Below are 19,690 nucleotides of genomic sequence, written 5' to 3' on the forward strand. Positions count from 1 at the left end.
CACACACACACACACACACACAGTCACACACACACACACACACACACACACACGCACACGCACACGCACACGCACACGCACTTCACTTCACTCACATTTTGGAAGAAGAACTTAATATCTGCGCGCCCATGCTGTCCAGTGTCCAGTCCCCAAACAGAACAGTTACAGCACACTGACTTACTCCACTGCAGTCACTTTTTGGGAGAAGAACGCCCCTAGATGTGGAGCAGGGGAATGGAGAAGCAGTCCGTCCTCCTACTCCTCAGGTCATTTCCAACTCGGGACTTGAAGTGACAACATCTCCACAACACGGAGTCGCGCAGAACAGAACAGGACAGAACAGGCAGGCAGCCACTGGCTTTGGGATTCTATATTTTTCCAAGGATGATGACTTAAAAACGTTTTTGTTTTTGTTTCCCCCCCCCCCCTTACCCGGTCGAAGAGGGTGAGGTTTACCGTTGGAATAAAAACAACCATTTTCTTTAAATCGAAGGAATGCATATTTTCTTTGTGAAAGTAACTTTCTTGTTGTCGCTGATTGCTCTCGCACGAGGTAAGGAGGATGATATGCACCATGGATGATGCCTTCTCATGTATAGTCTATAAATAGTAGTTTAGATAACGTACAGTCGTACAATATACTGCAGTTTGGACAACATTATAGTCCTGTTACTGTATTGATAAACTTTGAAACAATGAGTAAAGTTAGACTATATATAGTTCAGTTGTCTATATCCTCCTACTTAATTGTTGCATTATATAGGCTATACATTTGTTTCGGTATGAATATAAACTTGTCTGGACACGCAACCTATAGCTGCTTCCTACCTCATTTAAAATAAACTTATTGTAGTGATTTGTTGTGACCCGTTTTCGAAATGAATTCGTGCACGCAGCCATGCCACGCACGCGCCTATTAACTTTGGATTCAATATATTTCTGCTCCGCAGCCTGCCTGCAATGATATAGCTCTCTGACTGTAACTTATTGTTTATGATCATTGATCACACACACAGCAACATGAAAACATCTCTGACTGTAACTTATTGTCTAGGGTCATGTTTATGATCATTGATCACACACACAGCAACATGAAAACATCTCTGACTGTAACTTATTGTCTAGGGTCATGTTTATGATCATTGATCACACACACAGCAACATGAAAACATCTCTGACTGTAACTTATTGTCTAGGGTCATGTTTATGATCATTGATCACACACACACAGCAACATGAAAACATCTCTGACTGTAACTTATTGTCTAGGGTCATGTTTATGATCATTGATCACACACACAGCAACATGAAAACATCTCAGACTGGCAGAAAGTGTCGCTCATACTCCTCATGGCACGTATACTCGCTTGTATAGATCTATTCTTTCAGTATAGGATTCATTCAGGTGCACTTGCGCTTACAGGTGGCAAAAGACACCAGTCTACAGTCGATGAGTAATAGGATCATAAAGCCAGGCATTTACTGATGAATAAACAAACATTAGCAGCAGGCTTTCCTGGAATGACTGCGTTATTGATAAAACATGCCGAGACAATAAACGAGACAAGCCTTATTTACATTTTCTTTCTCCACTAATTTACTTTTACAGAAGTAGGAACAACTCAACTTCAACCTTGTTTTCACGTCACAATTCTATAAGTGTAAAAAAAAGGTGTGTGTGTGTGTGTGTGTGTGTGTGTGTGTGTGTGTGTGTGTGTGTGTGTGTGTGTGTGTGTGTGTGTGTGTGTGTGTGTGTGTGTGTGTGTGTGTGTGTGTGTGTGCGTGCGTGCGTGCGTGCGTGCGTGCGTGCGTGCGTGCGTGCGTGCGTGCGTGCGTGCGTGCGTGCGTGCGTGCGTGCGTGTGTGTGTGTGCGCGTGTACGTGTGTGTTTTCCCCCCAAAGCTACCATTATTATTTGGTAGTTTACATACAGTAAAGGCAAGGAGAATATCGATACAAAGATAGAACAAGGAATTCAGATCAGACATATTCAAATATCTCTGATTGCCTTTAGATTAGAATGCCATTATAGAACAAATTAAATTGAATTAAATATGTTCAAAACTTTATCATTTACATTCACACATTTTTTTTGAATTATTCTCAGGTCGAAGATGCTCCATGCCCACCGAATTGTGTTTGAACCAGGGGACCTGTGAGGCTACTCTGGATGGCAACGGAGAGTGCAAGTAAGTTTACAATCAAACACACTTTCCCTTGACCCATTCTGAACGGGAACCCATTTTGGTGTTAGCATCATGTCGTGCTTTAGCTATTGAAAAATAGCAGATCTACAAGCTCATAGCGCGCCACCGAGACACAGTGTGTGTCCAGTGGAAACCTCGTATAAATCTGATCTCAGGTCAGAATGGGACATGGGTTGAGGCAAGAAAATGTGGGAATAAAGCAAAGCAAGCAGCTACTGTCTGGAAGACCTTTATACTGCTACTGGAAGTCACTGTGTAGGACTTCCCAGGCCTGGAAAGGGCAAGGGAGAGAAAGAAAGTAACGTTCCTTGTTCCCGGAGGGCAAACGGCCAGAGCCCTGCAGCCAATGTGTGGGTGGATGGGAGCCAGTGTTGTTTTTGGCAGCAAACATTCTATTTTAGTTTAGTTCATAGTCACTTTGGAATGAAACTTCATTTAGTTTTAGTCACATTTTGTTGTCACGTGGAGGAATGTTTTAGTGTTTTAGTCTAGTTTTAGTCGACTAAATATACAGTTGATTCAGTCAACTGAAATGTAATTTGGCGGGCCGTGATGCCGTCGTAATGGCTGATTTTACACTTGCTGAAAATAGCCGATCTACAACTGCGACGCGTTGTGAGCTTGTAGATCGGCTATTTTCAGCATGCAAACAAGTGTAAAATGACTTATACTGGATCTCTTGTCCACTAGTACCTTCCTAACATTTTAGTCTAGTTTTTTATTTGTTGACGAAATTGTCAGTATATTGAGTCATAGTTTTAGTCATCATAGCTTAGTTTCCATTTAGTTTTCGTCAGTGGAAAAAGGTAGTCGACGAACATTTTTCGTCTTAGTTTTAGTCGACGAAATCAACACTGTGATGGGATCGATGGGCCAGAGGTCATCATCGCACGCACGAGCACGCACACGCGCGCACGCACAATCGCACATGAACATGCACATGTGCGCGCGTGTCTCTCAGTCTGCTCATGTCTGCTAATGCCACCACACACACACACCCACACACACACACACACACACACACACACACACCCCTCAACAGCCAAAGTCTCGCAGGCTCGCACAGAGTCCTAAATCTTGTTAATCTTTTCTTTCGCGGAGCGACAGCTGGGGTTGCCAGAAGCTCGGCGACCATTGTTCTCCGCTGCGATTAATTCTGTGTGACTAATCTGGGTGAGGCTTCCCAGAGAGACCCTCAGACCATGTCCTCCAACCCCCCCCCCCCCTCCCCCTCCCACCCTCCTCCTCTCTCCTGGGATTGTGTCCCTTCTTCAATGGTTCTCAATGCTTTCTCTTTCTCTCTCTCTCTCTCTCTCTCTCTCTCTCACACGCGCGCGTTTTCTCTCCCCCTCTCTCTCTGTGTCTCTCATAGTCTCACGCTCTGGGGACAGATGATTACGAGGCAGTTTAAGGGGCAGGCAACAAGGTGCTTTCATAATCTAACGCGGCAAAAAAATGGGGAGACATGATTTTCTTTTAACCTCAGTTTTTCCCAGTCTTGGACTTCCCTGAAAGTTATTTGCCCGTGCAGACCTTGAGGTCTCTCTGTTGTTGCCCCGGCCTGCACCCTCTCTTTACCCCGCCTACCTACCCTACCTGTTGCCCCAGGCCTGCACCCTCTCTTTACCCCGCCTACCTACCACCCTCTCTTTACCCCGCCTACCTACCACCCTCTCTTTACCCCGCCTACCTACCACCCTCTCTTTACCCCGCCTACCTACCACCCTCTCTTTACCCCACCTACCTACCACCCTCTCTTTACCCCACCTACCTACCACCCTCTCTTTACCCCACCTACCTACCACCCTCTCTTTACCCCACCTACCTACCACCCTCTCTTTACCCCACCTACCTACCACCCTCTCTTTACCCACCTACCTACCACCCTCTCTTTACCCCGCCTACCTACCACCCTCTCTTTACCCCACCTACCTACCACCCTCTCTTTACCCACCTACCTACCACCCTCTCTTTACCCCGCCTACCTACCACCCTCTCTTTACCCCGCCTACCTACCACCCTCTCTTTACCCCGCCTACCTACCACCCTCTCTTTACCCCACCTACCTACCACCCTCTCTTTACCCCACCTACCTACCACCCTCTCTTTACCCCGCCTACCTACCACCCTCTCTTTACCCCACCTACCTACCACCCTCTCTTTACCCCGCCTACCTACCACCCTCTCTTTACCCCACCTACCTACCACCCTCTCTTTACCCCACCTACCTACCACCTTCTCTTTACCCCGCCTACCTACCACCCTCTCTTTACCCCACCTAAAAAACCACCCTCTCTTTACCCCGCCTACCTACCACCCTCTCTTTACCCCGCCTACCTACCACCCTCTCTTTACCCCGCCTACCTACCACCCTCTCTTTACCCCGCCTACCTACCATGGCAAAGGAAGTGCGGGCTAGTGTTGTCTTACCGGTGCAGTGTGTGTGTGGAAGGTGGACAGGTGTGTTGTAGCCCAATCAGGGCCTGCTGGGTTTGTCGGGTTTGTCAGGGAAGTGGACTAAAAGGCCCTCTGGAGTTCCTAGGCCATCTTGGCTCCGTGCCACATCTTAATTTGGTCTGGCTGTGTTGTTCACTCCCTTCATTCAACCCCCCCCCCCCCTCCTCCTCTCTCTCCATCCCCTCCAGAGGACCACAAAGCCATCATTGTGCCCCTGCACTGTCCTGCTCCTCAGACTTCTCCAATTAAACATGGAGATGGGAGAGAGTGAGAGGCTATTTCTGCTGTTTGGGAGAAGGATTCTGATAGGGGGGGGGGCGGGGGCGGGGTGGGGGGGGGGGGGGTGCAAGGCAAGGCCCAGTGTTTGTAATGTACATTCTCTTTGTGCGAGCTGTCACTGCGACCATGCAGGGCCCTGGGCCTGGTGTAGACAGGGTTTAGATGGCGGGATCCAGACTGTCACTGCGACCTGGGCCCTGGGCCTGGTGTAGACAGAGTTTAGATGGCGGGATCCAGACCAGGGCCCTGCCTGGTGTAGACAGAGTTTAGATGGCGGGATCCAGACCAGGGCCCTGCCTGGTGTAGACAGGGTTTAGATGGCGGGATCCAGACCAGGGCCCTGCCTGGTGTAGACAGGGTTTAGATGGCGGGATCCAGACCAGGGCCCTGCCTGGTGTAGACAGGGTTTAGATGGCGGGATCCAGACCAGGGCCCTGGGCCTGGTGTAGACAGAGTTTAGATGGCGGGATCCAGACCTGGGCCCTGGGCCTGGTGTAGACAGAGTTTAGATGGCGGGATCCAGACCAGGGCCCTGCCTGGTGTAGACAGGGTTTAGATGGCCCTGGTGTAGACAGGGTTTAGATGGCCCTGGTGTAGACAGGGTTTAGATGGCCCTGGTGTAGACAGGGTTTAGATGGCCCTGGTGTAGACAGGGTTTAGATGGCCCTGGTGTAGACAGAGTTTAGATGGCGGGATCCAGATTGCTTTCACGGCTACTTGGAAGAGCGACTTGTGTTTGTTTTGACAGTTGGAAGGTTTCCCGACCTGCTGTGAGGACTGACTGCCTGGAGCTGGAGACTGAACGCTGTTTTTAAGCGGAGCGGGCTGAATGAAATGAAAACGGCTGGTTGGTTTCCTATCTCTTCAACGAGTGCAGAACGCGTGATTCTTTTGTATACGTGCTTTTGAGCGGAGCAACATGTGTGTGTTTTGTGTAAAGCTGTCGCCGATGATTGCCTACTGCAGCATCGAGTGTGTATATTGAATGATTTGATGAATTGATTGATACACACGCTGCATAGTCAGCAGTATGAGGAAAGATAGGTGGGCTAGTAGTCACAACCAGGTGGGTCTTAAAATACACAAAGCTTTTTTTCCCTGTTGTAATAGTAGCATGTTAACCACTTAAGCCATATTTAAAAAACGTATTAAACTAAAAAACTAAAACGAAAAAAAAAAAAAAAAAAGCCTATCTACAAGCTCGCAACGTGCCATGCCGTGATGTGACGTGACGTGATGTGAGCTTGTGAATCAGCAATTTTCAAAATGTAGTCGAAGGCTCTTGAAGATCTTCACCTACATGACATGCCCAGTATAGGGATGCTAGGGGTTAAGCGAGTGCCATCGAATGTTTCAGTGCGGTGCAGTGCGCGCAGGGATGCCGGTATACTTCACATGCCGTACCATGAATAGAATACCACCTCCATATCTGGCCCCCAGCCACAGAGATAATGCCTTAATGTTTTATCTCCAAAGAACTTGAAGGAGGCCTCTCATGTATACCGTATAGCGGACTGGCGGTAACAGAAAGCAGCGCCCGATTGACACGAGCTGCAATCCAGAGCAAGCAAAAAAAAAAAATCTGAATTCCAATGCTGCTGGAATGAAAGGTGCTTAGCAGCGCCCCATGCCAGAGAGATGAGAGATGTTCGTCGGGGCGAGTGAGGGTCGGTGAGGAAGGAAGTTGCTGAGAGGTTGAATCCCATCAACTTCAGCTGGTTGACGTTAATGTGCTGGAAAAAGAAAAGGGCTTTTGACAGCCCGTTGATACACAGCACTTTGTGTGACCTTGAGTATATCAGAGGTTAGCTTTAGTGCCTTCTCAGGATAAAAAATATGTGCTACTATTTTTAACCCGTTCTAAGCGCTGCAAGCTTGTACAGTACATCTACTATTTCTGAGGCCTCAGCCATGGTCTTAATGGGTTAAGTGTGAACCAGACACGCTGTAACACCTTAGTAACGAATGGCATAACTTATCGTTTGGTGTTAGAACCCAAATCTCAGCTCCCTCGGCTACAGTGCACTCATGAATTCAGATTTTTTTGCTTCGGTGCAAAAGTGTTGTGCGAGCGCCACTTTTTCCGCTGAAGCGTACAAATCAGACTTTTCTCCAGTCAGTAGCGACGATGTCCGCTGCAGCTATAGCCCAGTGACCTGAGACATTGTTACTATAGTGCCACCGGCCAGCCTTTATTTCCCCTGCAAAACATGGACAGAAATCCGGGATGTCCCTGATCATGTGTTTTAGCTCCCGATCCCGATCCGGTCCTGATCATGTGTTTTAGCTCCCGGTCCCGATCCGGTCATTTGATTTTGAGTGTCTGCCGATACCGACTTTTCCCGATCTGAATTTAATATTTTTTATAAAACACTCATGCCATATTATTATTATTATTATTATTATGCCATCCCAAATCACAGACATGACAGACAATAATATGTTTTGCTCCCGATCCGATTCCGATCATTTGAAAATGACGTGATCGGCCCCCTTTTTCCGATCACGTGATTGGATGGGGACAACAGAAATAAATAACCAGGATGAATGCCTGAGAAAGTGGTCTCCAACTTAACCTTGACCTGAGATCAGATTTAAAAAATGTCTTCTACATCCTGACAGTCTTCTGAAAAAGCTGTGTTTCTATGTCAGTCGTTCTTCGATTTTTTTAAAATAGCAGACCTACAACCTACTAGCTGAGCTTGTAGATCTGCTATTTTTCAATAGGTGTTCCCGCCCAAAAGGGGTTAAGGGCTTGGTGTACTGTAGTGAGTGCAGTCTGTTGTGTGTGTGGTGCTGGTGTGGCACGCTGGAAATATCAGCTCTATAAGCTCACAGCAGTGACCCCCGCTGTGAGTGACACACTGTGATTGTGAGCTGGCTGTTGTCAGTGTGTGACACCGGCACGCAAACGGAGCAAAACATTAATAATAATCTGGCTTTAATCCTCAGTAGTGCGCTCTATCCAGAGACCCAAGGCAGTGATATACCTCTGATAATCAATCACTTAAGTGGCACTGGAGCTTTGATGAACTCCCTGGTGTGTGTGTGTGTGTGTGTGTGTGTGTGTGGGTGTGCGCACACACACACTTCTCCACCGCTGCGGTCAGATAACAAGCAGACCCATTAATCCCCGGCTGGCATGGTGACTGCTATACAGTATACATCCACATCAATGAAAGTGGCTCCTTGTCTCCCCTGATGCGATGCTATGGTGGATTCTTCAAAGCCACCTCTGTTTGCTCTAGTCAGATGAGTTAATCTTTATCCCTCCCTCAGCTCCCCCTTCCCCTCTTTTCCATTCAGAGTCAGGAAACGGGGGGGGGGGGGGGGGGGGGGTGGCCCGGGGAAGAAAAGGTGCTGTATATCTGATCCTAAATATCATCACACAGCCAGGAGATTTAATATGGACCGCCTTTTGACTGTGTGTGTGTGTGTCTGTGTGTGTGTGCGCATGCGTGCGTGCGCACGTGTGTTCCTGACACTAGTCACATGTTGGGGGGGGGGGGACTCTGACATCAAGCCAGTTGACTGGGAACACACAATTGTCGCCTCTCTTAAATTTATTTCATAAAGATAAGGGTTAAATCCATTTATTGTTAAGATTAGGATGAGGAGATGTGGAATAAATTCAAGTGTGTGTGTGTGTGTGTGTGTGTGTGTGTGTGTGTGTGTGTGTGTGTGTGTGTGTGTGTGTGTGTGTGTGTGTGTGAGAGTGTGTGTGTGTGCTGTAGCCTATGTGTGTAGCACTGAACATATACTCCATACTGCACTTCCTCATTCGGTTGCTTTTGAGCCTGACCACCTGTCCGTGGATCACAGGAGAACAACTGAAAGGGGACATGGCGGCATGCCCCATAATACCCATGATTACTTGTGGTTTTGCGCCCATTCAGCCCCACACAGAAAACGTCTGTCTCGCTCTCTGCCAGGTGCCCTTTCAGAGACTCTGGTCTCTCTCTCTCGCAGAGTCCCAGACGCTCCACTCAAAGGATACTTTGGGGAGAATGGAACGACGTGTTGGCCTTTGTTGTTGTTTTAAACGAAGCAGTTCTGTTTAATCAAGGCAGCTATAGGGAACTATACGCAGTGAAATCCTAAATACAACAACAAAGACTCAAACAACAAAAAAAATGATGCATTTGGTTCTATTTTTTATGAAGGATTTTTACACGGTTTCTGTGCTCAATAAAACATTTGGCATTTTTTCCCCTCCACCGTGTGAGCACGGTGTTTTAGCCGAAATATCTGCGTGTAACAAGCAGTGGTGTAAAGTAACTAAGTACATTTACTTAACCCATTCTGACCTGAGATCAGATTCATACGAGGTTTCCTCTGGACACACACTGGTCTGATTAACCCATTCTGACCTGAGATCAGATTCTAAAAATGTCGCTCTTCGATTTTCAAGCTACAAGCTCATAGCGCGGAGCCGCGCTATGAGCTTGTAGGTCTGCTATTTTTGAAAAATATCGTTAAAATGTGGCGCAAGTCTTTGAATATATATTCTTTCACAGCGAACGTTTTTTAACTCAAATCTTTGCTTCTGGGGGGTCGTTGGAACAACATGTTTTCACATGGGGTCGGCGGCCAAATTACATTTATTTTTGGAGGTCCTTGACATGAAAAGGTCTAAATGGGGTTAAGCAAAAACAATTGAGTACTTTTTCCACCGCTGGCTGTCTAACTTACTGTACAACCATAAGACATTCTTAGACCGTTGAAGTGGTTCCCAGCCTCGTAAAACACACATTTGCACTAGTCATTAGAGCTGCCACGACTCGCAAGACACACACACACACAAACACACGCATGCACACATGCACGCACACACACAGTGGTCAGTACCTGGACTATAGAAACCCCGGGGGAGCGGCCGGCCGGGCTCTTTTTCCCATGGTGGGTTTGTTTTAGTAATTAGACCAAATAAACAGTGTCTCTAAGTTCTAATGGAGTCTACCAGATGTGGGTTGGCCACAATTAGAGAGAGAGAGGGGGCGGGGGGAGAGCAGGATGAGTGGAGGGAGGAACAGAAGACATATTATGTACGGGGCAGTGCAGTGGACTACTTACTGGACTCCCCTGTAATTTGTATATAGTGCAACAGTGGTGGTTTGTGGTCATGGTGGTCATTTGGGTTTGGGTCCCAGTGTTAAGGTCTATAGTGACCATTCCAGGCAGCAGCAGACCTTGAATCGCTTGGGTTGTTGTCTTGAGTCAAAGTGCGTTTCTGAGTAAAGGTCTTGATAATTGACAGGTGAAAACCATCTTCTTTGCTGAGGCGGAAGTTGAGACCAGTGTTTCTCGAAGTTGGGGGTCCGGGCGGCACCCCCAGGGAGTCGGCAGCAAAATGAGATACTTTCTAGGAATTTCATACTTTTTTGACTTGTTTGGATTAAGTTGTTGCTATTTTTGAAAAATGTTCAACAGCACAAATCTTCTCTTATGGGGGTCCCTGGCACTGATTTTTTTCAGATGAGGGCCTGTGTGGCCAAATACATATCAATTGGGGTGTCTTTGATGTGAACATATTTGAGAACACTAGGTCAAAACTCGTGTCAAACCAGAGACCAGAGGATCGTGTCAAAGGTCAAAGGTCACGTCTCACCTTGACACAGGATCTAAATGTCTCAGTAGAAGAGCAGGGATGTGTCTGTGTCTACCACACAGAATGGACAAAACGTTACACGGTAACGCTTTTACATTTGCGGTCAAGAAAAACAAACAAAGAAACCGATCCGTGAAACCGTGATCAAGATAGATGGGCCTGCATAGTAGCCACATATTGGTCAGTTGCTATAGCATCAACCGAGAGAGAAGTAGAAGAAGTTTGATTGATTTAAGTATTTATTAACAGTTTGCAGAATTACAGTACATTTCAAGCACAACTCGATACAAAAACTGTGGAGGCATGGGAGAGAGGCACCCCCCCGATCCAGACACCACTAAAGGGGGACTTGCTTGGCCCGGGAGCCGATGCCAAACGGCCAGGAAATTAGGAAATGAGGGGTGTATAGAGACGTAAAAACATGCTGCACTAGTAGTAAAAACACACTTTGACTCCTGCTTGGCAGCAATTCCATAATAACAAGTTAATTAAGTTGCGTTTTAAGCGGTGATATTGCTTAACCTGTTTTGGACTGAGGTCGATAAAAAAAGAAGGCTTCTAAATCCTACATTTTTTCTGAAAAACACCATGTTTATATGTCAGTGGTGCTCAACCTTTTTCATGTCAAGGACCCCCAGAATTATCTCTATTGGGCCACGGACCCCCATCTCAAAATATGTAGTTCCATGAAGGACCCCCCCCCCAGAAGCCAATATTTTAGTTAAAAATGTTCTGTAACTTAGGTTTCAATCAATCAATCAATCAATCACTTCACTCTCACAACTATTGTTGTTTTCAAAAACAACAATTTCAACACTGATAACACACACATAGGTTCCCTGAAAGCTGTTTAATGGGAGCGTGGAAATGATGTCTTCTCACTATCCCACAGTGATTTACTGTACTTATTGGCACAATAATGGAATGAACGCACTTAATTCCTATAAAACAACAACCCAAAAAAACCTAATTCCCTAAAGCTTCTTAGCGGAGAGCCACCGGCATGAGATCCCTTTTGTTTTGGCTCATGTCTGTTTGTGTACAGTCGGTGTGTGTGTGTGTGTGTGTGTGTGTGTGTGTGTGTGTGTTTGTGTGCGTGTACAGTCGGTGCACGTGTGTAACCCAGATATTATGCACGTTTAGAGCCCGGTGCTTCGTAGTAATGTAGCTATAATATAGTGACCTCAGAAATAAAGGTGGCAGATGGCAGATTGGCCCCAACACTGAGGAGAAAACCCCTGTGAGTGAGTGAGTGAGTGAGTGAGTGACGTCTGGCCAAGGGGTCAGATGTCACCCACAACATCTGCTGCCGGCCGGGCCGAACGGGGCCCCCCCCCGGCCCCGGCGTGCATCCCATCACTGGCGCAGACCAGAGTAGACCAGACCTGTTGCCACTGGTTACCCCCCCCCCCCAACCCAAGCGGCAGCAATCGAAGAAAAGAAAAGTAAGTTGTGAGAGAGAGGTTTGAAGCTGCTGTGTGTTGTGTGTGTGTGTGTGTGTGTGTGTGTGTGTGTGTGTGTGTGTGTGTGTGTGTGTGTGTGTGTGTGTGTGTGTGTGTGTGTGTGTGTGTGTGTGTGGAGGGATTCAGTGGGGACAATGCATGGCTATACTGTGGCCGAGGCAGGGAGATGACAGAGGAGATAATGGCAGTATCATCAGTCCTTATAGCCGCTGCGGCCCGGTGCAGATACACACAAATCCTGCTCCTGTTCTGCGGTCATGCGATACCTCTACCCACTAGCAGCACCTGATATTTGCACAGCTTCTGATTTGCCCCCCCTCCTCCCCCCCTCCTCTTTTCATGTCTTCATTATTTGCCTTTCCAAGCCGGGCCCCAGTTTACCTGCTGCTGCTGCTGAAGAATTGAGATTAGCCCGTCGTTGTTGAAGCAGCTGCTTTTGAGCTTTTGTTTGTCTTTTGAACGCCGCCGAGACTCCATAAAAGGAGAGAGGCCGCCAAGACTCCATAAAAGGAGAGAGGCCGCCAAGACTCCATAAAAGGATAGAGGCCGCCAAGACTCCATAAAAGGAGAGAGGCCGCCGAGACTCCATAAAAGGAGAGAGGCCGGACATTTCTCTCGGTTTCATCCCTTGTTGTTGTTGCTGTTGTTGTTGTTGTTGTTGCTGTTTTTAACACGTTTAACCATTTAACCCTGCATTTAGGCCTGACGTCGAAAAAAAAGAAAAGAATATATACCTATTCAAAGATTTGTGCCACATTTTTACGATTTTTCAAAAATAGCAGACCTACAAGCTCATAGCGCGCCACCGAGTGGCGCGCTATGAGCTTGTAGGTCTGCTATTTTCCAATAGCTAAAGTATAACAGACTGCTTGAAACACCAAAAAGGGGTTCCCGCCCAAAATGGGTTAAGCCACATTATATACTTTGTTGTACGACTAATAACCAAAATATAGCCAATCTACGAGTTGCAGTGTGCTGTGAACTCGCAGATATATAATATTAACTATTTCATTACGTGCCTGAAAACGGGGACACCAGGTTGAAAGTGCTATACATGGTAAAGTGTTTATTAAGAGACGGCGAAAGCCTGTTGTTGTGCTGCTGATGGCGTATTTGACGGGCTCTCGCCAAGTTAATGAGCAAACTGTTAGCATTCTTTGCCTTATAGCGTGTGCTACGGTTGACTTAGCACCAGCGCCCATGAGCCCGCGTGTGTTTGGACAGTGCCTGCACGTGTGACGAGGTATAAATGAGGGAGGGAGGGAGGGAGGGGGGGGGGCAGGGGGGGCATCCGTCTGTTTGCTTTTTGGGTCTCGGTGCGAGACGCCGGGCGCGTTTTGCGAGGGAAGGGGGCCGGGGGCCCCGTTTCAAAGCCGGTGTGTGACTTTTTGCAGGGGGCCGTGAAGTGAGGCTGCCAGCGAACGCCCATTGAGGTTTCTGGGGGTCTAGCAGGGGACAGGGACAGACAACTGGGGGTCTATCTGGGGACAGGGACAGACAACTGGGGGTCTATCTGGGGACAGGGACAGAACTGGGGGTCTATCTGGGGACAGGGACAGACAACTGGGGGTCTATCTGGGGACAGGACACTGGGGGTCTATCTGGGGACAGGGACAGACAACTGGGGGTCTATCTGGGGACAGGACACTGGGGGTCTATCTGGGGACAGGGACAGACAACTGGGGGTCTATCTGGGGACAGGGACAGGACACTGGGGGTCTATCTGGGGACAGGGACAGACAACTGGGGGTCTATCTGGGGACAGGGACAGACAACTGGGGGTCTATCTGGGGACAGGGACAGGACACTGGGGGTCTATCTGGGGACAGGGACAGGACACTGGGGGTCTATCTGGGGACAGGGACAGACAACTGGGGGTCTATCTGGGGACAGGGACAGACAACTGGGGGTCTATCTGGGGACAGGGACAGACAACTGGGGGTCTAGCAGGGGACAGGGACAGACAACTGGGGGCTAGCTCTTTCAGAGTAAACAGCAACATTCTTTCTAAACTGGCCACCTCTCTGTTCGCCTTGTCCCTTTTCTCTCCCCACTGGGCAGAAGCTTTTGTTTACCTCGGTGTGTGTGTGTGTGTGTGTGTGTGTGTGTGTGTGTGTGTGTGTGTATTGGGGATTTGTTTTCAGAAAGTTCCACTTTCTGGGATTATCCTATCCCTGAGAGACTCAGGGTAGAGTGTCTGGTATAGAGAGAGACTCAGGGTAGAGTGTCTGGTATAAAGAGACTCAGGGTAGAGTGTCTGGTATAGAGAGACTCAGGGTAGAGTGTCTGGTATAGAGAGACTCAGGGTAGAGTGTCTGGTATAGAGAGAGACTCAGGGTAGAGTGTCTGGTATAGAGAGACTCAGAGTAGAGTGTCTGGTATAGAGAGACTCAGAGTAGAGTGTCTGGTATAGAGAGACTCAGGGTAGAGTGTCTGGTATAGAGAGACTCAGGGTAGAGTGTCTGGTATAGAGAGACTCAGGGTAGAGTGTCTGGTATAGAGAGAGACTCAGGGTAGAGTGTCTGGTATAAAGAGACTCAGAGTAGAGTGTCTGGTATAGAGAGAGACTCAGGGTAGAGTGTCTGGTATAGAGAGAGACTCAGGGTAGAGTGTCTGGTATAAAGAGACTCAGGGTAGAGTGTCTGGTATAGAGAGAGACTCAGAGTAGAGTGTCTGGTATAGAGAGACTCAGGGTAGAGTGTCTGGTATAGAGAGAGAGGCTCAGGGTAGAGTGTCTGGTATAGAGAGACTCAGGGTAGAGTGTCTGGTAGAGAGAGACTCAGAGTAGAGTGTCTGGTAGAGAGAGACTCAGAGTAGAGTGTCTGGTATAGAGAGAGACTCAGGGTAGAGTGTCTGGTATAGAGAGAGACTCAGGGTAGAGTGTCTGGTATAGAGAGAGACTCAGGGTAGAGTGTCTGGTATAGAGAGAGACTCAGAGTAGAGTGTCTGGTATAGAGAGAGACTCAGGGTAGAGTGTCTGGTATAGAGAGAGACTCAGGGTAGAGTGTCTGGTATAGAGAGAGACTCAGGGTAGAGTGTCTGGTATAGAGAGACTCAGGGTAGAGTGTCTGGTATAGAGAGAGACACAGGGTAGAGTGTCTGGTATAGAGAGACTCAGAGTAGAGTGTCTGGTATAGAGAGAGACTCAGAGTAGAGTGTCTGGTATAGAGAGAGACTCAGAGTAGAGTGTCTGGTATAGAGAGAGACTCAGGGTAGAGTGTCTGGTATAGAGAGAGACTCAGAGTAGAGTGTCTGGTATAGAGAGAGACTCAGGGTAGAGTGTCTGGTAGAGAGAGAGACTCAGGGTAGAGTGTCTGGTAGAGAGAGACTCAGGGTAGAGTGTCTGGTATAGAGAGAGACTCAGGGTAGAGTGTCTGGTATAAAGAGACTCAGGGTAGAGTGTCTGGTATAGAGAGACTCAGGGTAGAGTCTAGAGTGTCTGGTATAGAGAGAGACTCAGGGTAGAGTGTCTGGTATAGAGAGAGACTCAGGGTAGAGTGTCTGGTATAAAGAGACTCAGGGTAGAGTGTCTGGTAGAGAGAGACTCAGAGTAGAGTGTCTGGTATAAAGAGACTCAGGGTAGAGTGTCTGGTATAGAGAGAGACTCAGAGTAGAGTGTCTGGTATAGAGAGAGACTCAGGGTAGAGTGTCTGGTATAGAGCGGCTCAGGGTAGAGTGTCTGGTATAGAGAGAGAGACTCAGGGTAGAGTGTCTGGTATAGAGAGAGACTCAGAGTAGAGTGTCTGGTATAGAGAGAGACTCAGGGTAGAGTGTCTGGTATAGAGAGAGACTCAGGGTAGAGTGTCTGGTATAGAGAGAGACTCAGGGTAGAGTGTCTGGTATAGAGAGAGACTCAGGGTAGAGTGTCTGGTATAGAGAGAGACTCAGGGTAGAGTGTCTGGTATAGAGAGACTCAGGGTAGAGTGTCTGGTATAGAGAGACTCAGGGTAGAGTGTCTGGTATAGAGAGACTCAGAGTAGAGTGTCTGGTATAGAGAGACTCAGGGTAGAGTGTCTGGTATAGAGAGACTCAGGGTAGAGTGTCTGGTATAGAGAGAGACTCAGGGTAGAGTGTCTGGTATAAAGAGACTCAGGGTAGAGTGTCTGGTATAGAGAGACTCAGGGTAGAGTGTCTGGTATAGAGAGACTCAGAGTAGAGTGTCTGGTATAGAGAGACTCAGAGTAGAGTGTCTGGTATAGAGGGGCTCAGGGTAGAGTGTCTGGTATAGAGCGGCTCAGGGTAGAGTGTCCAGATGGGAACTTTGAGGAAAGTTTTTTGGGGGGGATTCATCAGATTTATAAATCCTAATTCGGTGTCTTTACAGAACTAGCCAACCGGGGCTGGGGGGTTTTGAGGGAAACCACTCACAACACACACGCACACACACACGCACGCACACATGTGCGCGCGCAGAGGTTGTTCTTGAGACTGTTGTAAGCCGTCGCCTTTGAAGAGAGGAAGTTTAAAAAGATGGGGGAGGGGGGGAAGGGGTATGAAAATAAAGACGGAAATCCAGAGATGAGTCAAATATAAAGGAGGAAATCACAAGATAAATATTTTTTTTAGGAGAGAGAGGAGGAGAGAGAGAGATGGAGAGAGAGGAGGAGAGAGAAGGAGAGAGAGGAGGGGAGAGAAGTAGAGAAGAGGAGAGAGAGAATGAGAGAGGAGAGAGAGAATGAGAGAGGAGAGAGAGGAGGAGAGGAGAGAGAAGGAAAGAGAGGAGAGAGACAAGGAAAGAGAGGAGAGAGAGGAGGAGAGATGCAGAGAGAGGAGGAGAGAGAGAGGAGAGAGAAGGAGAGAGAGAAGGAAAGAGAGGAGAGAGACAAGGAAAGAGACAAGGAAAGAGAGAAGGAGAGAGAGGGAGAGAGAGAGAGAGAGAGAGAGAGAGAGAGAGAGAGAGAGAGAGAGAGAGAGGGAGAGAGGAGAGAGAGAGAGGAGAGAGAGAGTGGAGAGAGAGAGAGGAGGAGAGGAGAGAGAGAGAGAGGAGAGGGAGAGAGGAGAGAGAGTGGAGAGAGAGGAGGAGAGGAGAGAGAAGGAAAGAGAGGAGAGAGAGAGAAGAGAGAGTGGAGAGATAGGAGGAGAGAGAGGAGAGAGAGAGGAGAGAGAGTGGAGAGAGAGGAGAGAGAGAGGAGAGAGTGGAGAGAGAGGAGGAGAGGAGAGAGAAGGAAAGAGAGGAGAGAGAGAGAAGAGAGAGTGGAGAGATAGGAGGAGAGAGAGAAGGAGAGAGAGAGAGGAGAGAGAGAAGGAGAGAGAGAAGGAGAGAGAGAGAAGGAGAGAGAGAAGGAGAGAGAGAAGGAGAGAGAAGGAGAGAGAGAAGGAGAGAGAGAAGGAGAGAGAGGAGGAGAGATAGGAGGAGAGAGAGAAGGAGAGAGGAGAGAGAGAAGGAGAAAGAGGAGAGAGAAGGAGAGAGGAGAGAGGAGAGAGAGTAGGAGGAGAGATAAGGAGAGAGAGAAAGAGGAGAGAGGAGGAGAGAGAGGAGGAGAGAGAGAAGGAGAGAGGAGAGAGAGAAGGAGGAGAGATAAGGAGAGAGAGAAAGAGGAGAGAGGAGGAGAGAGAGGAGGAGAGAGAAGGAGAGAGAAGGAGAGAGGAGAGAGAGAAGGAGGAGAGATAAGGAGAGAGAGAAAGAGGAGAGAGGAGGAGAGAGAGGAGAGAGAGGAGGAGAGGAGAGAGAAGGAAAGAGAGGAGAGAGACAAGGAAAGAGAGGAGAGAGAGGAGGAGAGAGATGCAGAGAGAGGAGGAGAGAGAGAGGAGAGAGAAGGAGAGAGAGAAGGAAAGAGAGGAGAGAGACAAGGAAAGAGACAAGGAAAGAGAGAAGGAGAGAGAGGAGGAGAGAGAGAGAGAGAGAGAGAGAGAGAGAGAGAGAGAGAAGGAGGAGAGATAAGGAGAGAGAGAAAGAGGAGAGAGGAGGAGAGAGAGAAGGAGAGAGAAGGAGAGAGGAGAGAGAGAAGGAGGAGAGATAAGGAGAGAGAGAAAGAGGAGAGAGGAGGAGAGAGAGGAGGAGAGAGAGGAGAGAGAAGGAGAGAGGAGAGAGAGAAGGAGGAGAGATAAGGAGAGAGAGAAAGAGGAGAGAGGAGGAGAGAGGAGAGGGAGAAGGAGAAGGAGGAGAGAGAAGGAGAGAGAAGGAGAGAGAAGGAGAGAGAAGGAGGAGAGGAGAGGAGGAAAGGAAAGGAAGCTGAATGTGAGCGCGGCCCTCGGCTTGGAGGCGCCCGTCTTGTAGTCGGCCCTGAATTGGTGTGTGTGTGTGGTGGAGAGGGGGGGGGGGGGGGTGTAGAAAACAATGGGCACACTCATCCTTCCCTCCCTCAGTCTCCCTCTCCACTCCCCTTCTGAAGCTCCGAGAGTGTGTGTGTGTGTGTGTGTGTGTGTGTGTGTGTTTTGCGCGCGCTTGCAAGAGGGCACCACCCACCCCACCCCACCAATGGCCCGGGCTTATTCCATTCTCTCTGTGGGGTTGAGGAGGATGAGGGTAGGACGAGGAGGGGAGGAGGAGGAGGAGGGGGGTGGAGGGGAGGAGGAGGAGGGGGGGGGGGGTGTGAGGCAGCAGCTGCCGTCCCCTCATTAACATGCGCACCTGCTCCCCGCGGCCTTTTCGCCAGTGGGCTCGTGCAGCGAGAGCCTCACGACCCCAGCACCCGCCCGCCACGCAGCCACCGCTACCACTGTGTGTGTCTTAACTGGACTGACCCCCCCCGCCCCACACACACACACACACACACACACACACACACACATTCTCACACTGTCCTCCAAAGGAATGTCTGGGGATGCTCAGGAATTCCAAAAGAAGCATAGAGGATAAAAAGATAAACGGATTTCTTCTATGACACAAAAGATCAAATATCATGATTTATTTTTATTTTTATCAAATAACTTTATGTTGTGAAGAAGATATATATATATCTTTTTTTTTCAAAGAAATTTCTTCCAGAAATAGTTCAAAATACTCGATCTCTACAAGCTGACAATGATGCAATGCGTTGTTGGCTTTTAGATATTTTTTTATACACAGCTAATGTACATGCTATTGTTCTTAGTCTCACTTTAGTCGCTCATCTATTTCCATGACATGGAATATAGAGAAATAATTTCTTTGTCTGGCGATAAATTAAACCAGATCATGTTTCATATGGAAGCTAAACGCTGATGTGCTAGAGTAGTGTTATTATTTTGTTTGAGGATTCATTCAATGGGTTTAAAATATACAGTAATACAAATGAATATCAAATATCTAAATATTGAATCAAGCAAACAAAAACATGGTCTGGGGTGTGCACACAAAAGCCTGAGTAAGACATTAAAATGACCCCAGAACTATATTCTAAAGTGAAATAGCTCTCTCTCTCTAATTCATAATGTAAGTTTGGGTCCCAAGGGGCAGTGACGGGGAGACATTACACTTCTCGTAGTTTTTGGGTCTCGAGGCGAGAGCGTTTGGAAAGCCCGGCTCGTGGCCTCGCAGACACAAGCATCACAGGACACTCATTCAAGGAAAATAATGGCCACCATTCTAAAAAAACCCACCAGAACAGAGTCCAGTGTTGCCATGTCTGCTTATTACAAGTGACTTTGGGCTTGTTTATTCTGTAAAGTCACTCTATTGGTTGGTTAGTTAGTTAGGTTTAAGGGCTTCTTAACCCATTCTGGGCGGGAACCCCTGTTGGTGTTTTAAGCATTATG

At 48.0% G+C, this 19,690-nt stretch overlaps 1 protein-coding gene across 5 annotated transcripts in view; it reads left to right on the top strand.

The window, feature by feature from the left end:
• The first annotated feature begins 290 nt into the window (after positions 1 to 290).
• Positions 291 to 19,690, top strand: part of notch1b (notch receptor 1b) — an 85,861-nt gene continuing 66,461 nt past the window's right edge. For all 5 annotated transcript variants that reach the window (XM_083784537.1, XM_083784540.1, XM_083784541.1 and 2 more), the window contains exons 1-2: positions 291 to 553; positions 2,107 to 2,188. In XM_083784537.1, coding sequence (XP_083640663.1) covers positions 496 to 553; positions 2,107 to 2,188 — 140 coding nt within the window. In that variant the 5' untranslated portion in view covers positions 291 to 495. The remainder of the gene's footprint in view (positions 554 to 2,106; positions 2,189 to 19,690) is intronic.

Source organism: Protomyctophum parallelum (assembly GCF_964188405.1).
Source record: "Protomyctophum parallelum genome assembly, chromosome: 15".
NCBI classification, from domain to species: Eukaryota; Metazoa; Chordata; class Actinopteri; order Myctophiformes; family Myctophidae; genus Protomyctophum; species Protomyctophum parallelum.